The sequence below is a fragment of the Pelodiscus sinensis genome, chromosome 4 (genome assembly GCF_049634645.1).
Source record: "Pelodiscus sinensis isolate JC-2024 chromosome 4, ASM4963464v1, whole genome shotgun sequence".
Taxonomy (NCBI): Eukaryota; Metazoa; Chordata; order Testudines; family Trionychidae; genus Pelodiscus; species Pelodiscus sinensis.
Window position 1 is genome coordinate 59,810,286 of NC_134714.1, and position 21,139 is coordinate 59,831,424.

General features: G+C 41.5%; 1 protein-coding gene across 2 annotated transcripts; it reads right to left on the minus strand.

The window, feature by feature from the left end:
* Positions 1-6,539: 6,539 nt before the first annotated feature.
* On the minus strand, positions 6,540-17,085 carry EMC7 (ER membrane protein complex subunit 7). Of its 2 annotated transcripts, XM_075927063.1 has the most exons (6): positions 16,804-17,085; positions 15,352-15,471; positions 13,295-13,433; positions 9,100-9,180; positions 7,985-8,021; positions 6,847-6,983 (listed from the first exon to the last, which is right to left on the minus strand). In XM_075927063.1, exons 1-5 carry the CDS (start codon positions 17,037-17,039, stop codon positions 7,992-7,994), a joined length of 606 nt encoding a protein of 201 aa, XP_075783178.1. In that variant the 5' UTR covers positions 17,040-17,085; the 3' UTR covers positions 6,847-6,983; positions 7,985-7,991. The 2 variants fall into 2 exon arrangements, with proteins under 2 accessions (XP_075783177.1, XP_075783178.1); XM_075927062.1 differs by lacking the exon at positions 7,985-8,021 and having other exon boundaries at positions 6,540-6,983; positions 16,804-17,082.
* Positions 17,086-21,139: the final 4,054 nt, after the last annotated feature.

Sequence of the window (21,139 nt, forward strand, 5' to 3'; positions counted from 1 at the left end):
TGTACAAGTGTCACGCAGGGCATAATTTGAAGAGAAAGGTGTTACAAGGTTTAAAGGTGGGCAGATTTGGGTCTGCAGAATTAGTAATACTAATAACGAACCAGGACTTTGGATCCCAGATTAATTTTGCAGCACTGGAAGTTATCTGCCCCTCCCTCTCTTTACTTAGAAATTCAGCATAACTGTGATGAAGTCACAAGGACAGAATAAACATTAAATATTACAATGCCATTTCTACAGCACTTTTCTTAGTAGAAATGTATTTTAAATGTCATTTTTTTAAAGCTCACTAGATTTAAAACATGAGAGGATGTGAAAAGATTTATTAAAATCAAATTTACTTACTCAGATCCTTTTAACATCTTAGATTATTAAAATAAAAAAAACCCTAATTTACTTTTCCCCATTTGTTTACTTACATTCTGCCTTTCTCTTGGCATCAACAACCTAAAAAGGCTTGAACAAAAAACAGGACGGTGTAGCACTTTAAAGACTAACAAGATGGTTTAATAGGAGATGAGCTTCCATGGGCCAGACCCACTTCCTCAGATCAAATAGTGGAAGAAAATTGTCACAACCATATATCCCAAAGGATACAAATAAAAAAAAATGAACATTTGTCCTTTTCATATGTGTTCATTTTTTTTTATTTGTATCCTTTGGTATATATGGTTGTGACAATTTTCTTCCACTATTTGATCTAAGGAAGTGGGTCTGGCCCATGAAAGCTCATCGCCTATTAAACCATCTTGTTAGTCTTTAAAGTACTACACAGTCCTGTTTTTTGTTTCAGCTGCACCAGACTAATACGGCTACATTTCTACCACTAAAAAGGCTTGCAGGTTTTTCATTGATTAACTGCAATTCTAAACCATCACATTCAGATTAGCATGCACTAGTATGATGACAGAGGAATGGTTACAAACACTGGGCTAAATTGTGCCATGTAAGCAGAGCCCTGCATTGGGGCACAATCTTTTTTTGAATGACAGGTGCAGAGATTGGTAGGCCATCTTAATCTTAGATGATAGTACAGGCAGTCCCCGGGTTAAGTACAAGATAGGGACTGTAGGTTTGTTCTTAAGTTGAATTTGTATGTAAGTCGGAACTGGTACATATTGTAGGGGAAACTCTAGCCAAACATTTTTTTTAGTTTTGGATAGCATAGGGAAAGGTTAACTCCCCTCTAGTGTTTGTTTTGCTGTCTGTTCCCCTGTTCAGAAGATTTCACATCTATTTCTGTCCCTGTGACAAACTCAGGACTAAAGGAGTAACTCATCAAATACCAAACAGCTCTGCACCATGCTTTGAGCTAATAGCTTTATTGCCACACACCACCCAGGGTTCTAGGAGGAGGGTCCTTTTTTTGCTAACACAATGAGGCCAGCACTTTGTTTGTTTTGGTGGAGTCTTTGTTTGCCCAGGGAGCCCAGCATGTATAGGGGGAGGAGGGGCGGAGAGGCTGCTTTTGTCTGCTGTTCGGCAGCCTGTTGCTCAGGGGAGGGGGCAGCCTGTTGCGGGGAGGGGGGAGGCGTGCAGGATGCGAGGCCGTGGGGGGGGGGGGGCAGCGGGCGTGGGGAGGCACTTTTCCTCTGCCCGGCAGCTCTGCGGGATCCCTGTCCCTGTGGCCAGCTGCTGCAGGCAGAGGCCAGTTGGAGCCGGCCGAAGAGGAGGAGGAGGTGGATTCTAGGACCCAGGTGAGCGAGCCCCGGGGACGCTGCTGCGCTCCGGGAGCCCAGCATGTATAGAGGGGAGGAGGGGCAGAGAGGCTGCTTTTGTCTGTTCGGCAGCCTGTTGCTGGGGGGGGGCAGCCTGTTGCTGGCAGGGGGCGGGGGGGGGGCACTTTTCCTCTGCCCGGCAGCTCTGCGGGACCCCAGTCGGAGCTGGCCCGAGGAGGAGGAGGATCCTAGGACCCAGGTGAGCGAGCCCCGGGAATGCTGCTGCGCATGTGCGGGAGTTGCCTCACCCCGTTCGTATCTACGGATCCGACGTAAGTCGGATCCACGTAAGTCGGGGACTGCCTGTATAACAATACTGAGGCTCTTACACAGTATTTAGCACCAGCATAGCTTAAAATATTTTACAAAAACAGAAGATGGGAAACAATTTGCCCAAGATCACCCAGTAGCCTTGCCGAGTCCCAGTCCTGTGTTTTACCCAAAGCCCACTTACTCTCACCTCATACAACAGGGAAGGCATGGCCACTGACTCCCCCTTTCCCAATATAGGTGTTTTGCACCATCAGGCACACAGCCAGGTAACAGTGTGTGCACTTTTGCAAGTGCAGGAACTACAATTGTGAAAAGACCATGGATTGGACTTGCAGCAGGTAAGTAGGCAGGCTCCATGTTTTGCTTTCCCTGCTTGCCCACACATGCTTACTTGCAAAATGGCCACACACAGTGTAAACCACTGTCAGTGAATATTGTCTGTTAAAACTAGCTCCTACAGGATTTTTTCCTTTAAATGCGAGAATACTTTTATCTATCTATTGTCAGGAAACTTACCTTGTATTTATAGACTTTTCTATATTGCTCATCATTGTATTCTTTGAGATCATAATAATTAATTAATTGATCTTCATAACACTCCTGTGATATGAAGGAAAATATTGTCTATATATTATAGGTATGGATCTGAATGGCCCACAGTCACAAAAAGTCTGTAGCAATGTCCAGAAAGCTTATCTCCTGAATTTCAATCCTTTTCTCATACTGGCCTTAATCTCAGCATGTCTTTCCTCTGATAAAGTAAGCAATTAATCTTCAGAACAGCCCAAGAACATTGGTATGCATTATCATGTCCATTTTACAGATTAGGTAGGGACAATTACAAATTGTTTAAACATGCAACAAGGTAAAACTCAGTTTTGAAAATGAAATTTCTCTCCCATGTATAGGTAAAAGAGATCATCAGACACACCTTTGGCAAAATTATTTAATAGGTGTCTGAATTACTCATCACAGTAATATTCAGATCTTAACATAAGTGGTTCCAGTAGGTGGAATGAGCCCTAATAGCGGCACAGCTCTCCTTTACCTTCTTCCATCCAATTTCTCAGAAGGGTCATTAAGATGCCTGAATGAGATGGTAGAAATAATCTCTGGAACAAACCTGTACCATATCCCACTCTAACAGTTCTACTGCTGTCAGGTGACTGTTTTCTGTTACTTCAAATAACCTTATTGAAGGCAGCTATTATGCTGGAGTACACAGTAAGAACAATCTGCGAGATGGCAGGACAACAGCCTATTCTAGGATTTGTATATGCTTCCAAACTGGACAGAAAATAGACAATAGCCACAGATCACACACATTAGCAGTAACTGAGCAGGGAAAAGCTATTTGAAGTGGAGGTTCTGACAAACTCATTCCACAGCCATAGATCACTTTTATGTCCAGCTTCAAATAAAACAGGCGTTAACAGATACTGGGGCTAGTACCCCATCAGACAGTAAACAATGCCATCTCCAGCACAGCTGAAGATCAGGGTTTCCTCTAAGCTGCATAGCCGCCTAATACACTTTGGGCAAGGGCCTAGGAATGCTGCAAATGAGGCCAGAAGAATATGCCTCTCTGGTAGAGTGATACAGCAGAGCCAGATTAAGAAAGAAGCTTTAAGATTAGGGGCTGCAGCCCACAAAGCACCTGTGTCCTAGACCAGCCCTTCCAGGCAGGCTAGGGGGAAAGCATCTCCACACACTGCCATTCCTCCTCTTCCTTGCTGGAGCCAGGAGCATTGGAAAGCTCTGTCCCTGCACTGCTCTTGTCTGGAGGCTCTGTCCCTGCAGCTCCCACTGGCCAGGAATCCCGGCCAATGGCAGTGCTGGTGACAATGCCTGCAGGCAAGCACAGGCTACATGGAGCTGCCTGTTCCCCTCCTCCTCCAGGGGCGCTGTCTCAGGTAAGCCCCCCACATCCCAAGATGGTTCTGCACACCACCCTCACTTATGGAGGGAGAGGGGAAAAAACAATGCAACATAGCATTATTGTTATTTTATATATATTGAGTCTGAAACAGCCTTTAATAGAAAATGTAACTAACAGGACTCTCAAATGGAATAGGTGCCTTTGTCTCTAACAAGGTAGAAAGTACATTTCACCTGAATCCTGCCACTACATTTGCCTCTCTGTACTCACTGCCTTACTTTTCACACATAAGAGTTCACTTCCCCTTCAAGGACTAAATTCCCTTCTTTCACATGACATCAAGTCCTCCAGACATTAGAAGTTTTCCAGACTACTGTTTTTCATATTTATTCAAGCACTACTGAAGGTTGTCTGTAAATGTCAATTACAGTTCTAAACTACAAATTAAACCAATAGTTAATGCAATTTATTATGCTGATAGAAAAAAGGTTAAGCCTATCAAACCACTGTTTATACATCTAGGGATAAATACCACAGCTAATGCCCCTCTTATTCACTTTCAGCAGTTTGTTACATTTAGGATATGTCTACACAGCAGGGTAAAGTTGAATTACGTTACACAACTTCAGCTACGTCAATTGCGTAGTTAAAGTCAAAATAGCTTATTTCAGCTTTTGGCTGTCTACACAGCAGGCAGTAGAAGGAAGAACACTTTTCACAAGGAGTAAGGGAAGTCAAAGGAAATGAGGGTTACCATGAGTTACAGTAAGTTGCCCTCCAACTCAACATTATTTTGAAATAACAACTTGTAGGGTAGATGCATACTATATTATTTCAGAATAACATCAGTTATTCTGAAATAACACTGCTGTGTAAGTGTACCCTTAGAGGCCAAATTCTGGGGTATTCTAATGAGTCCTTTAGTAAGGTGATGTTGAAACAGGTGACCTGAAATGTTACAGCTCACTATTATACAAGAAAGAAGACTTTGGGAAGAAGATAATGCCTCACTTCGACAACATTCCTGTTAGGAGCGATAGACTATTCTGCACATCTTAAAAACATAAAGCACTCATCAATCCACTAACCATGATTTACTTTAGAAAGGCCAAAAACACCTTTATACTTGTCAGAGATCCAGCTGCTTACTTCTCTTCTTATTCCTTAAGTGTTAACTTGATCATGTAGGGAAAATACACAGCTAGAACAAGAATGTTAGTTTCTAACTTATGGTTCCTAGCTATAAAGGTTTGCTGTAATAAGATTATTGATGTTTTCCTTTAAGCTGATTTGTGGTTGCTTAAATTTCAGATTTATTAAAATCTAACCTTGAATGTGTGTGGACAAACTGAAAGAGTGATGATACCTTAATATTTAATCAGCCCTCTTATTCTAAGTACAGTGAAAAATGATTTTCAGCTAAAATAGTATTTTAAACTTTAGTTTGGCTAAGTTACAGCATCCATCTGTATTGGATTTAAAACACCTTTAAAATGTGCTCAACCCCGAGCAGCTTGAGCAGATTCTGTTTGTTCTTCCATTCTGACCAAATGAGTGAGTGATTCTTGTACAGCCTAGTAAGTCTAGATGAAAAAGAGTATTGCCAATAAAAGACCACATGCCCATTTACCTTCAAATGCAATCATGTTCTATTATGGAATTTGATAAAAGTTAATTTAAAACTGCTTATAAGTGGGAGTCAACCTAGCTACTTTTAAATTTGTTTGCCCTGTGTTTGCCTTCAGACTGGTAGCAAATACAGTCAGAGAGCTATGCATGTAGAATAGTAATACAGATGTAGCCATGTTAGTCTGGTCTTGCTGAAATGAAAGACAGGACTATGCAACACTTTAAAGACTAACAAGATGGTTTATTAGGTGATAAGCTTTCATGGACCAGACCCACTTCCTCAGATCAAATTGTGGAAGAAAATTGGCAATCAAAAAAATGTGAACACATAAAACTGACAAATCAGATTTTAGAGGGGGGGGGGAAGGTTAGTCACATTTTTTTGATTGCAGCCCTTTGGTATATATGGTCATGCCAATTGTCTTCCACAATTTGATCTGAGGAAGTGGGTCTGGCCCACGAAAGCTCATCACCTAATAAACCATCTTGTTAGTCTTTAAAGTGCTGCATAGTCCTGTGTTTTGTTTCAGTTAGAGAACTAGTAAGCAGAAATGAGGCATTCAGTGTAAGCTGAGGAATCTGTGCTGAATTCCTTTACTGTATGGCTATTAAAGATCCATAAGTGACTTGATAGATACTGTGAGAAGTTTTGAAAAAAGGTGTTTGCCTGCTCGTGTTGAAGTTCTGTGGCAGCTGCTAAATAAGTAAAATGAAACAGAAAAACCCATGATCTATAATTCCACTCAAACTAACCTTATTAAATAGGATTTTGGCAGCCACCAAATGTACATACAAAATAAAATAACTCAAATATATAATATATTCAATTCAAATACTTCTAGCTGGCAGAAGTACACTCAAATGACTCAATGTCAGCAAAGGGAGAAACTTCATGTATTCAAGAACTGGTTAGAAGAGAAGGATAGAAAAAATGTTCAGCTCATTTTTCAGAATAAAACTTTCTTTAAAACCAAATGTTTTTATATATAGTGAGATTTTGTCCAGAAATTAAAACTTATTCATTAAGGTATAGCACATCATATAATTTAATTACTTTAATGTCATTTTCTACAGAGCAATACAGTTAATTCAGTATCATCAATATTGACCTTATACACATACAAGATTGAAGCCATGTCCTTTTCTGCTTACTGCCAAAGTACAAAACAGCTTAAACAGGCTAAAAAGCTACATCACATACAACAGTTGTAGCAGATCAATTTTCATGTTGAATCAAGTTTACAGCAGTGGTGTTTTGAACTTCTAAGACCCATACAGATGATACCACACAAAAATAGTTGTGCAAACTAAGGCCCAGGAGGAAGAAACAACTACCTCCTTTTTCCAGCACCACTTTTCCCTGCTTTACTGCTGCCACTGCCAGACTTGCTGGAAGATTTTGAAGAGAATAGTCTTGTCATGAACTCTGAGACATCAGGCAGTTCGTGGTTGGAATTTAGCATATTCATTGACTGCTCCATTTCCTGCACATTACCAAAAAAAAAAATCTAAATGTAAAACTCATGACTGTTCAAAACTGTTTCTGAAATATCAGTTGAATAGGCACAGTAAGTAGCTTTGCAATTTCCTCAATCATGTTGTTATGCGCTAGTTCTCTAGTGAGCACAGCAATATAAAGATAATTTATTTGTGCATCCACAGCCAAATCCCCAACTATAAAAGGAAACTTAAAAAAAAATACTAAAAGCACTCAGTATAACCAAAGCAACCATGTCTCAAGTAGCCTTACAGGACACATTATTGTTACTGTATATAAAAACTATCCATCTGTCAAAGCCAACTCTAGTTAAGATCCTCTGTACAATACTATATTGTTTAGATTAAGTTCACTGTCCTCTTCCAAACTTCACATATTTTTAAGTTTTTCAGATTTGGCCGAAAGATTTGGAAAAAACTAATTTTTTTGCACATCTAGCAGAAATGTACATAGGACAGGGTCTACACTGCAAAATACTCCACCCATTTTTAGAGCACAGGCTCTACCCCTAACAGGAAAGTTTAGAGTGCTATTTTTAGCACAGTAGCAGGGGCCTAAATCACCTGACCCAGGCTTTCAGGCTGCTTTTGGTGGGGAGGGAAGTTGGGCAGAATAGATATCCCTACCAATAGCTACCCATTATTTGACAGCTAGTTCACAGCACTGATTGCGGATGCCTCAATGTCTTCCTTTTCTATGTGCAGAAAAGGATTTTAATGTGGAGACATCCATCTATGCTTAACTTTAGACATTTTGAAAAATAAACATTTTTTTCTTCTTTTACCTGTATTAATACAAGTGAAATTGTTTTTTCAGTGTGCTATAACTCTTCAGTTTTGTTAACGAGGGACAGAAACGCAATGCAAATTTTCAGAACTGTCTTATAATTTCGAGTGTTTTTCAAGTAAGAACTAGTCAAAAGTTAGCTAGTAAGCCTGTTGATATTATACCTAATATTTAATACTTATACAAGAGCACAACTATTACCTCAGTTTTATACAGTAGGTATCAATATGCTGATTACCTAAAAGTAAAAAAACACAAACAAACCAATACACTATTGAAGAGTGTAGTAAAAGCGCCTTTTTCATGAGAGAATGTTTTAGGTCTAGTTAATAAAAACCAAAACAATAAAAGCATCTTGTTTTTCCCCAGCAGTGGAGTAGTGCATGCACTTAAAGAACAGGTTTTTTGGGTGTTCTCTTTTGTTTAGGATTCAGCCTAGAAGAACAACATTTCACAGGTAGTTGGTCAACTTTCAAGTTTTAGTTTCTATCAGAATTAAATCAAAGGCATTAAACGCCTTCTGATTTTTGCTTTTAAAATGTATCACTTTAAAGAGGCCTGGACACCGGTAAAGGACTACTGGAGACAGTGGTTTCTGAGAAAGAGGAGTTGGAACCAACTGAATGCCAAAAGAAGCAGCCACCTCAAGACAGACAATGAACATTTCAAGATAGTAGAAAAGATTTAGTAAACACCTTGAATCTCCATTTTGTCCTAGCCTTCCGCTATTTGGCATTTTGCATGGTAAAAGGACAATAAATTAGGATAATTTAAAAAATTAAGTGGCTACATTAAGGCTCCATATCATAACACCACTGTGACACATGGTGAAATTAACAGCAGAGTAAACCATGCATTTTTGGTGAAGGCACAGGAGGGGAAAAGAACACTAAGTCTTATGGGTCATAACACACCTACGAATGTCCATAAATATTATTCAAAGTTCATAAAAGCAAGCCCTGTTGGGTTTTCAATGCCTGATTTTAACAGTTAAGAGTTCAAATTGGGAGAAGATTTACAGGAAAACTCAGTGGACAGAGACTAGGGAACTGATTTTTGCAGAAAGCCTGGAAAATATCAGAACATAATGCAATTCGTAATTGTACATAATTAAACTCTGTGTTCTAACCCAAGTGGAAGATTAGAACCAAGTAACTCTGCTTGCAACTTAGTTTTCACTGTATACAACTATCTATTAGTGTCTCCCCCATGAGGCACATTCCAGTTTTTTGTAACTTAACATCTCATCAACACTGTTAGCTAAAAATTTGATATCCAGTAATATTTTTTAATCTACTCATACTGAGCACACTTACCCGTCTCATATCAGGATCACTGGTGTTGACAACTTTAGGCAGCAATACAAATATCAGTAATGGAAGAACCATCATCATAACCTTAAACAGAAGAGAGAAATTCAAAGAACATTTCCTTAGTCTGAGCCCTTGTTTCCTGTATTTTAAGAAAGGCTAACACTGAACACCTGAAAGTGAAGATTAAATCTTAGTTGGAAATCCGTATTTCAAAACTATTGAAAATTAGGCTCAGTGATCTAGTAGTTCTGTAAGGGGCCACACAGGAGAATTCAGTTTCGATTGTGGACTTGATGGCTCACTGGCAAAGAATGAAAACTTCAAATGGAATATTGTTAAAACCCTCAACCCAGATTGCTACAATAAAGAAACACACTCTAGGAATGTGGAGGGCTACAACAAACAACAACAACAACATCATGAATTTTAAAGAAAACAGGCCAGGAGGAAGCATATATCTTAAACCCTAATGGAATGTGGGTGTGGGGGAAGAGGAGGCTACCAAACAAAAAAATCCCATCACTATCATTTTTTGAAGTGTTATAAATAGAAATGATATTTCTTGGGGAAAAAAACTACAATTTCATCAGAATAATCTTTCAAATACACTTGAGCAGGAAGCCCAAGAGATGGCTGTATGTCAACATGGATCCTACTTAAACCTTTTTTTGTGGCATGTGCACATTTAGCATCAAGTATTTAATGTAGGTCAAACTTGGCTAAAGAATGGACTGTAGTTGTGAACTAAGCAACTAAGAGAAACAGATGTCAACTTTTAGACTATATGATCATTTCCTAAAAAAGGTATAATTAAGTTTCGATCTGTGACCTGTTCTATGGTAGGGATATAATAGTGTAGTCAATTAACAGATAAGCGAAATCTTATCTGTTAATGCTACAGACTACATGCATTCCCCACCCTCCTTGCCAGTACTTTTTTTAGTAGGCTGGCCAGCAGTCCAGCTCAGTTTCATCTTGCACCAGCTCTGGGACATAGCTCTGCATTTAAAGTATATTTGGAGCCAGGTGAGCTCAATCCTGGCTCAGTCCCCACTGCAGCTCTGTGTTTAAAGTGTATTAGGAACCAGGTTGGCAGGCAGCCTGGCTCAGTTCCGGCTTGCACCAAGTCAGATCTACCCCCAGACAGGGACTGCTGCCACCCTGTACTGCTGTCGTTGTATCAGAGGCAGCAGCACAGGGAGACAGGCAGCCAGTCCACAAGTGGAGCTGGTTTCTAAACTAGCTCTCCTCACGGACCAGCTCCATCTGGCACCCGGCATTGCTGCCTCGGATACATAGGCAGCAGCAGCGCAGAGTTGCAGGGGGCTCCTTGGGAGTGGGGTGGAGCACACTGGCTGCTGGCTCATCCTCAGAGACTACAGAATAGTTAGTAACCAATAAAAATTCATGAGGTTAATCTACTATTCAATTAACCAATATTTAACATCCCTATTCTATGGCAGGGCAACCCAACAAAACTGTCAGAAAATCACAACTCATTCCCATCAGTAATGCTGCAGCAAATAGAAGACTTCATTTCTCTGAAAAGTTATTTCACTATTTTAAGATAATCTCAGAATCAGATGCACTGATATGTAAACTACTACATTATAGGTCAGTAGGGAAGTACATAACTAAGGATACTCAGCAGGACTGCAATGTAAATAAGCTTTAGGGAACAAGGTGAGAGTGCATGCCAAGTATGTCAAAGTGCCTGATCTCTCAGCTTCTCTAAAGACTATGAAATTAGAAGAGAAATGGATTCTTGAAACTCTGGAAACACAACTTTTTGCCAGTTTTGTTCATTGTAATTCAGTAAGAACTTAGTCTATGAAAAGATCTGCAGGACTAGAAGTAATCCATATTGTACTAATTAACCTAATTTTAAAACTATAATCTGACTCTACATCACTTGAGGAGCAAAAACAGCACATGCATGACAGCGAATCCATATGACGGTGAATGCATCTGTATTTCCTTTAGTACCCTCCTATTCTACTGAAGCATCAGAACTCTCGGACATCAAAAACATCTAAAAGGGTTTTGGTTGCAGTTTGTCTTTTTTCCTGCCAGATTAAACATAATTAGCCCACAATATAACATGAAACTCTACAAAAAATTTCAGAGGGGTAGCCGTGTTAGTCTGGATCTGCAAAAGCGATGGAGTCCTGTGGCACCTTATAGACTAACAGATTTATTGAAGCATAAGCTTTCGTGGTCAAAGACCCACTTTGTCAGATGCATCTGATGAAGTGGGTCTTTGCCCATGAAAACTTATGCTCCAATAAATCTGTTAGTCTATAAGGTGCCACAGGACTCCTCGTTTAAAAAAAATTGTAATTTATATTATACATATGTTCTAACTTGTTTTGAAACAAGAACAACATATAATATCTGTGCATGCTCAGGCATATTAGGATTAGGCTACAAAAAAGTATAACTACCATGGACAGAGATGCCCTTAATTGAGCCAAACACGGTTAGACTTTTACTGTAGAAAGATCCTGATACATCTGAGCATGAACAGTTAAAATGTTCTGAAAGACAAACAAAATTAACAAGACACTGTTTAAATCACCAAATTGGCTCTATAACATTTTATATTAGTTAAATATCTTCATCCCTTATAAAGAACATATAAGTGCAAGCTATGAGTTTCCCCATCTTAGACTGTTCCAAGTCTTAATTTTTTTTTAAACTAAGCTGTGTACATGCGCTAAGCATTCCAAGCACAGCGCATGTACACAGCTCTGTTTATATGTGGGACTGACATTATGAGGTATAGTGTACTTCTGATTTGATGACTGTTTAAAAAATATGGCAATTGTTGGAGTATGTAAAAATTAATAGGTCTGAAATAGCTCTGCATTAGTGGTTCAGGGGTTAGCCACAGCATTACCCTTTAAACATGCTTTTTCCTTTTGTTTTTGTAGTTTGGGAAGATAGATTAAGAGTCGGGTCAAAATCAGTATTATCCTTGCTGCTGTATGAACATGTTCTCTCTCTTTGTTCTTGTAGACTAGGAGACCAGATAAGTATGGAGTTGCTCTATTTTGTTATGTCTCTTGCTTATCCTCACTGGCTCTGCATAACGTATCTTCAGGGTTAAATTCCTTGTAATCTCTGTAACCGGTTAGTCTGTAGTATAGGAAAGTGTTGATTAAATTAGAAATGATATAATAGTAATTATGAGAAGGTATAATTGTATTAATTATTTTCTTATTAATATTCATTTTATGGGAGTTAACATTACTAAATAAAGTTTTAGGAAAAGTAGTAATAGACGTGTGAATTAACATACTAAAATAGATAAAAGGTTCTGACTCCTGCCAATTTGTTGACACTCAGATGATGTGTTGAATGTCCAAGGTAAACATGTGTGGGCAATAAAGCAGTACTGTTTACCCCATCTGCTCCTGGGTCGCCTGTTTCTTCCCTATCAGCTATCACATTAAAATAAGCACATTTACAATTATAACATTGTCTAAGACAAGAAAAAATTACTATCTAGAGAGCCACAGCATTCTTTACCCTATTTTAACACAAAAAATGTGTTTAGGATGTATCATTTTCATATTTTGCCTTTGATTTCCGTCTGATTATGATTTTGTTCTCTGCACGTTATATAGTAATATGCTCACTTTATATTCAAATTAAAATAGTATATAAAGAAATAATGCTTTCATGATTTTAATTGGGAAAACAGCAGGAGATTATTTTTACAGTAAAGACTCATCATCAATATTGGTTATTTGCACATACAATTATGCTTAATGCTGCAATGCCTGCTCTTATTAACAAAAAAGACAGCAAAAGACTCTTGCTGCTGGCTGAGAAGGGTGACATTTTAAGTCAATGTTGCATCACCATCCCACTGGCTTCATCCAATTATCGGTAATAAGCATTTTTCAACAACCAACCATGAGTCTGCAATTGCTGTTTGGCTGGTGTACCTATTCATCTTTAGAGATGCCTCTTATCTTACGGACAATATAACTGAAAACAAGATTGTTTTACTGATTTGCAAACAATTTGAGTATTTTCTCTATTTCCATAAGTATCAAAGTTGTATTTTTTTTCCTTTGCTTGGGGTTCTAACTGCTATGGATGGACCCCATCCTAAATCCAACCTGAAAAAACTTTTGGGTAATAGCTTATATTAGCAGCAAATAGATTTATAAGCTGCAAGTATACATACCATAGGATTCATTAGAAAATCTGTCCATCCCCAAGATTCTCTCTTTATAAAGTAAGATGGGGGTCCAGAAGATTTCATCTGAAGTGGGTATGGCAGCCTGACTACTTCCGAAGTTTTGATGTAATTCACATATCTTGCTCTAGTGAAAAAAATACAGTTTTTAAAAGCATTTTTAAATTCCTCCCCTCTAACTTCACAAATGTTTATTTAATATTCACTCTAGTCAAAGCTGGTTACAAGACTAAAAAATTTAACCAGCTTCTACATGAAAGTGTGAACCACAGAAGACATTTGGCCAGATGTTACTCTTTAAGCAATATCCATCATCACATCCTAATAATATCCACTCTAATCTTTTTCCAGACTATCAATTATGGTAGAATGAGAAATCTGAAGTGGGAAGGTAAGAAAAAATAAAAGATCTGCAACAGAAGAATCATTTGGTCAGAAGTGGTTGTTAAACAATTTTGGGTGTTAAGCTATTAGTGCTGGTCAGAAAAGATTAGTCAGATGATTTTACTATGACAATCTGATTAAAGCTTCGGAAAAAATTCAGCTGAGATTCCAAAATCTTCAATACTGTTATGGAGATCTCTGCAACTAGCTAACTGGTAAACTTGCTTTGTGAAATGCAACTGTGAGAACACTTTCTTCTGGGTACCTCCTTCTGTAGATTTTAATGACTTCTAACAAACAAATACCCCAGCACAACCCATGATTGTTTTAAATCCTTTAAAAAAATGTATAAAAGTAAAATGTTTCATGGTTGTTAAACTCAGTTAATGCAAAGTTCAATTTGTTAATCTTTTAGAAGCCATAAAATGAGCATTACTCTTCCCATGGCCACCTTTCTTCTGCCTCTTGGGCTTATGACTTAAGTGATCATACAATGGAAAAGCCGGATAACATCTTACTAGCTCAAACAAATCCCTCTTATAGGAGGGATAATTATTCCTTTGTACTATTTGCTGAAGAATGTGCAATAATGTACAGTTGTGTATTAGAATGTACTAAGGCACCTTACTGTAACACACACAAAGGACATAACTGAAGTTGCTGTGATGAGACAAGCACAGAGTACAGGGGTCTGAGTCATGGCCTAGTAAAAGCACTTCAGGATTTAGGAACAAACATGGCCCTTAATTCTAACACAGCAACCTGTTCCACCCCTGAAATAAGGAGATGCATTCTTCAAATAACTACTGTAGGCTGACTGAAGAAGCGTGAATAAATTAGAGAGATTCTAATGGGGTGGGGTGGGGGAGGGATAAGGAGGAGAAGAGATCCTCTTTCGGAATCAAACAGAACGTAACCACCCCGACTCAGACCGAATGTAACCAAACAAGACAGAAAATGGATTCAGATTAAAATTAGAAAAAATAATTTTGAGAAACCTCTGGAAGCCCTTCAAAAAAGAGAAGAAGTAGAGATTTTAGGAGCAGATTTTATTTCACATTGCCTGCTATCAATCCAGAAAATTACTATTTTGTTTCCTTTAGGGATGTGAATGGTTAACTGATTAACCAATAAGCCATCACCCTCACCATGGGCAGGGGGCTGCTTCAGCTTGGTGTGCCACAGGCAGAGGCACTCCAGCCCAGCTCCATCAGAGCAATGAGCTATGGGCAGTGGGTGTTCCAGCCTATCTGCAATTGGCCCTGCCCACAGTGGGCCTGGTCTGGCACATCACAGATGGGGGTGGGCAGGCTGGAGTGCTCCTATGTAAGCTGTTAACCAGTAAAACAATATGTTTAACCAATTCACTGATTAAATGGAATATTACATTCATAGTTTCCTTTTACCAATTTTCTTCCAAATCTTTTCCATTTGTTCATGTTAATTTGTGGGAATAGGGGGAAAAAATCAAAATAAAGCTAAACCTTTGAAGCTAAATTTCCATTTATAAGTAACTTTTGAAAAAGTACAAATCGTAACTTATGATCTAAAATGGATGACTCAACCCTGTCTTAATTACAGGGAGATCAAGTAGCAATAATATTGCACTGCTAGTCAAATTCAACTGGTTGCAATTGAGTGAAATAATATGAAGTGCTCACCTCATTTTGCCTTTTGAAGTTATGTCCACTCGAACTGGTTCAAACCTGTAAGCTGGGGATATAACTTCTACTACGTAAGATCCGGAAGGTATATCATGAACCACAAAACTTCCATCCGTCCTGAGGATAAAATATTCACCACATTTCAATATACAAAAAGAGTATTACACAAGTGCTCATTTTTAAAAAGTCTCATATATGGGACAACACCTGATCTTTAAGGAGCAGCCAATGAATTTCACAGATACTATTAAGAGTTTAGAGAGAAAAAAAAGCTGTGCTGGAATCGATAGCATCACAATCAAGTTGCAGAAATAAACTGGTGGAAGCTTTGAAACTGTGACTAACTAACTACTTGTATTACATTGTTTTAATGTCTTTATTGCAACATCTGTGGAACAGAAGACAACTCCCTTTGCCCCCTGCTTGCACAGGCTATCTAGCTGACCTCATGCAGTACTTGGAAGCCTGGACAAATGAGAAAGGTGTTCTTGCTCTGCCCATAATTCTATATTTTTCTTGACATAAATAAGGGGGCTTTAAGAATGCCTGTCAGCCAACACTCATGAGCAACCCTATACCATCAGCTCAAGGTGTGAGTGAGGCACACAGCTGCAAGCCAGGTCACCAAAGCATCAGCCAGGAGTGGCAAGAACAGATTAGCCTCTTAGCTCACCGCATACCTGCCGGCCAAGCATAAGGCAACCCATGATAGGGAGGTATGTTTACGGCAGCAGCTGGTGAGCATCCACCTAGCCCAGAGGAGAAAATATGCGGGTGTACTGTGGATGCAGCACTTCAGGAAGAGACTGTCTGTGTGGGGCTCAGGATGCTACATTGCACCAGGCTTCAGCCTCAGAATTCAGGCAGGGCTGTTCCCACCACCCAGGGAATTTGACAGATGGATAGCATGATGGCTGCACACCCAGACCCACCCCCACATCAACAATCCCCTGCCCTGAGCTCCCCCACACCCTCTTCAACCACACACTTAAATTTCTTATAGGTACTGTCCTATCGCTACCCTCCTACCAAACCTGACCCCTCACACACACACAAGGGAGAGTTGCAATCAATGTTCCCTCTAATCTTTTCCATCAATGTGTGATTTTGCACCACCAGTAGGAACAAAAAAAGCCTAACTGTGGGCACGCTGCTAATCAGCTGGGCGGCATGTGAATCTCTCCTGAGCACCAGGTGATGGGGAACACCGGCTGCGATGTGACAGAACCTGTAAAAACCGCACATGACTTCCACCCCGGCCTGGCCCCCTGCTCCCCAGAAGCCGCTGTCTGAGCGGGGCGCTCCCGTGGGTCCCCCTCCCAGGAAGCGGCCAGCACGGACAGGGCGCCGGGGCAGGGGCGATCCGCCCGGCCAGCAGGGAGCCGGAGACCGGCAGCAGCAGCCTCCCCCCGCCAGCTCGGCCTCTCCCGGAGCCCGTGCGCCGCTCACTTGAGGAAGCCGACGTGCTCCTCCCCGTCCACCAGCACCCGGGCCCCCGCGATCCAGTCCTGCGGCTTCACCCCGGGCACCACCGCCCGGCCCTCGATCTTAAACCGCTCCCCGGGGCCCGGCCCGCCAGGAGGCTCCCCCGCCCCGGCCGCCTCTGAGCCCCGCGAGCCGCCGGGCAGCCCCGAGGCCACCAGCAACAGCAGCAGCGAGCGCAGCGCGTCTGGCCAGGCCGCCATGGCAGCACCAGCTGCCGCTCTCCCCCCCGCGCATGCACCACACAGAGCACTGGTGGCCAACGCATGCGCAAAGAGAGGACGGGCCGAATAACTTACCGGCAACGATGGAAACTTACAGCGCCTGCGCCGGAGGAACGCCGCGGAAAACGAAGCCAGCCTGCGAGTCACGTGCTGGATGACGGGCTTTAAAGCGGTGAAACGATTGGCCCGCGCCTGCCATCAAGGTGTTTTGTAGCGGAGGTGGGTTTGTGGCGAGTAGGGGTCCTTGTTCTGTACCAAACAGGGATGGTCGCGAGTGTGACCCCCCCCCGTGTGTCGTCATCAGGCGCTTTAAAGCTCGTCCAGGCGCGTTGAGGGGGTTCCAAATAGCGCCGCCTACTGCCTGCCCAGCGCGGTCCAGTGTCAGGCCGTGCGCTCGGTGTGGGAAGGGTCTCAGCGCTGGAACGCGCAGGGCAGGGGCCATTAGTGAGGGGCAGGTCTGGCTTTTAGGGTTGCCAGATGGTTTCAACAGAAATACGGGACACACCTGACATCACAGCACAGTCTAGTTACATCTTATTTAGAAAATACCGGACGTTTATATTTTCTCAATTTGTTTCTCTCAAATACTGGACTGTCAAAACCGGACACCTGGCAACCCTAGTGAGCGGCTGTGGTCTGGCGCAGGCGTGAATTCCCTGGGATGGTGCTTTTTGACTAAGCACGCTGGGAAGTGTTCGGGGCTTTCTGCTGAACTCTCCCGTCAGTTCCCCTTCTATATGATCTGGGCAGGGCTGGCCTATATCATTTTGGCACCTGAGGCGGGGAGCCCCTTTTTCTCTCTCTTGTGCCAAAACTTTGAAAGGTCTCTATTCCCTGGGTCCGTGTCGCCTTTCCACCCCCCCAACAGTCTGGCACCTAAGGCGGCTGCCTCAGTTCGCCTCGTGGTAAGGCCAACCCTGGATCTGGGCACTAAATTCTTTTTCTTTAAGACATCTGGAGGTGCCCATCCTTTTGCTCCATTCAGTTTGATATGAACCCAGGGACTAATTTCTAGACCTGGCAGTTGACTGGGTGATGTTTCTTGTAAAAGTGTTCATATGGAGTCAGTTTAACATTTTCTTTGGTTAATGGTATTTGCTAGAATCCCTGAGGGCTGTGGTGTCCAACCAGTTCTGAAGCAGTAGCCACTATCGGGGCTACTGCGATTGTGAACTAGCCACACACAACCGGCCAAATAACCACTAGTGTTGGACACCCTAGGGGAATCTCGGTTGAAGTATCCTGTCTTCAGGTTTTGAAAGGATTTATTTTTTCTCTCACAAATGCTTCATTAAGTCTTTTAATACCCACACAGATTTGTATCTTTCCAATTTTTTTTATAAGGAACGACTAGGACAGACCATGCTTTTGACTCAGAGATTATGCAATCTATTCCATACTCTTTTATGGTTACATTTTATGAAGTATTGAAATAGGATTCCTGCAAGGTGTATGTACAGTGTCGTTTAAGGTTATTTACACTGGATCGCCTTTCAAAAGTCCTATATCACCGAATAGCCAAGTTCCTTTACTTTCTCACTAGACCTATTATTACTGTCATGATGCATCAGAGAAGGATGTTGGTCTGTGATCCTTTCATCACATATGCTCTGAATCCATAATTTTTATCTTTGTACATTGTTTCTGTAGTGAACTGGCCCATAAAGGTCAGACTATCTCTAGACGACTAGTCAGAGCAGTGTCAAGTGACTTCAGTTATGAGAGGGATTGAAGGTAATTGTAAATCCCTTCTGAGATGACTGTGATGTCAGTTCCTGACTTAATTTTAACATCAGGGCTACGTCTAGACTGGCATGATTTTCCGGAAATGCTTTTAACGGAAAAGTTTTCCGTTAAAAGCATTTTCGGAAAAGAACGTCTAGATTGGCACGGATGCTTTTCTGCAAAAGCACTTTTTGTGGAAAAGCGTCCGTGCCAATCTAGACGCGCTTTTCCGCACAACAGCCCCGATCGCCATTTTCGTGATCGTGGCTTTTTTGCGGAAAACAAATGTCAGCTGTCTACACTGGCCCTTTTGTGCAAAAGTTTTGCTCAAAAGGGACTTTTGCCTGAACGGGAGCAGCATAGTATTTCCGCAAAAAGCACTGATTTCTTACAGTAGGAAGTCAGTGCTTTTGCGGAAATTCAGGCGGCCAGTGTAGACAGCTGGCAAGTTTTTCCGGAAAAGGGGCAGATTTTCTGGAAAAATTGGCCAGTCTAGACACAGCCCAGTAGTTTTGCCATGAATATGCAGTTTCTTTCCAGGCAAGCTCTGTCATCACAAATGATAGATTCCAGAAACAATAGCTCTTGATCGTCTGTAATATAAGTCAACTACCTGACTACTCTGATGAGGCAAACAGTTGCAAAATGTCCATCTTTTTGAGCATTTATTACAGCATGTCTCAGGATATGGCTTTTTCCTTCAAACCCAAAGAGCTCTGTGTAAGCTCAAAAGCTTGTCTCTATCATCAATGGAAGTTGTTTCAAGGAAACATATTAGCTCACCCATGTTGTGTCTCTGATATCTTGTAATCAACACAGCTACAGCAACACTGGATATAAGTATTATGTTGTTCAAATAGGATTAACCCATCAGTAACAACGTTACATTACATGAGAACATCATGTTTTCATATTTCTTCTGGCAATAAAACACTTCACCTGAAAACAAAAATATGTATGCTTGCTTTACCCCTTTCCCCAGATCTCTTGACTGTGAACAAGAAAATTCCCAGGTTAAATAGATATTGTTGGGTCTCCACAATTTGTTTCAATTATGTCACAGGCGTTGATTGTTGATATATAATGAGATAATATAGTCTTTAGTCCATACAGAAAGATACCATCAGATGATGTTTCTCTTCTGAAAATCTACTTCCTCATTTGTTATACTTGAAGGAGCTAGAGATTGTAGAGGGAAGTTTGGCCAAAGAGTTCTTTCTTGTAAGTATTCTTTTAGCAGGTACAATTCAGAGTGATTCCTCAACAAAAGTATTATAATCAGCCTATACAACCACTGAGAGGGATTTTATAGTATTTATCTTTTGTCATTTCCTGGTATAGTCTTTCTTTTTAATTATCCATCCTCACTGAAATAATTACTATTAAAGTTGCAGACATCCTCACTAACTTTGGGAAAGTGTTCTTTTTATCTCCCATTCTACCATGAAAGTGTCAGAGACGTATTATTTATAGAAAATAAGTTTTGCATGCAGAATCTAATTTCTTAAGCAGCTCTCTGTACTTCTCTCTCTCAGGGGTTAGGACTAGATTGTAAAAAAGCTCACAGTTAACATCAATTGATTATTTCAAAAAGGTAACTTTCAGCAATGCTTGATTACTTTGACAAGCAGGGAACTGGTAAATCATTAAGAGGAGGAACGAAGTCCTTTATTTAAAAATATTCCAGTATCATCACATATATAGTAGCCCAGTGTCTGAGAGTCTGTAACGCCGAAATGCTGGCTTTTTCCTCTTGGGGGCGCTGTTGCCTGAAATGCTGGCTGTTCCCTCTGGGTGGTGCTGTTGCTGAAATGCTGGCTGTTCCCTCTGGGCAACCCGTGCTGCATGGGGAGTGCGGGGCCCAAACAGCTGCTTGCGCCACCTGCTCCCACGCAGTGGCCCAGCTGAGTGGTGCAGAAGTCAGCCGAGTGCCACAACGGGAGGGGGAGGGGGAGGGAGGAGGGAGGTGACGTGTGGCTTGACAGCGGCTCCAGGCCTCGCCCCCGGCCATGAATGTCACCGCCCCCGGCCATGAATGTCACCGCCCCGCCCCCCTTGGCCTCCCGTTGTGGTGCTCAGCTGACTTCGGTGCAGCTCACCCAGGCCACCGCGTGGGAGCAAGTGGCGCAAGCAACCGTTTGGGCTCCACTCTCCCCAGGCAGCACAGGGAGTACGGAGCCCAAATGGCTGTTTGGGCTCCGCAGTCCCCCCAGTGAGAGGCAGGAGGGGGAGGAGAAGAGAAAGAGAGAGGCAGGAGGCGGAGGAGAGCTGAGAGAGAGGGGGAGGCAGTAGGAGGAGGAGGAGAGAGAGACCGGCGGCTCAGAAGAGAAGATCGACGGGACCTGAAAATCCCG

Excerpts from the sequence above, each read along its gene's own strand:
- EMC7 (XM_075927062.1), bottom strand. The coding sequence starts at position 17,039 with ATGGCGGCCTGGCCAGACGCGCTGCGCTCGCTGCTGCTGTTGCTGGTG. Across the intron at positions 13,434-15,351 it reads ACTTCAAAAGGCAAAATGAG|AGCAAGATATGTGAATTACA; the intron begins GTGAGCACTTCA and ends TTTTTTCACTAG. Across the intron at positions 9,181-13,294 it reads ATTTTCTAATGAATCCTATG|GTTATGATGATGGTTCTTCC; the intron begins GTATGTATACTT and ends CTTCTGTTTAAG.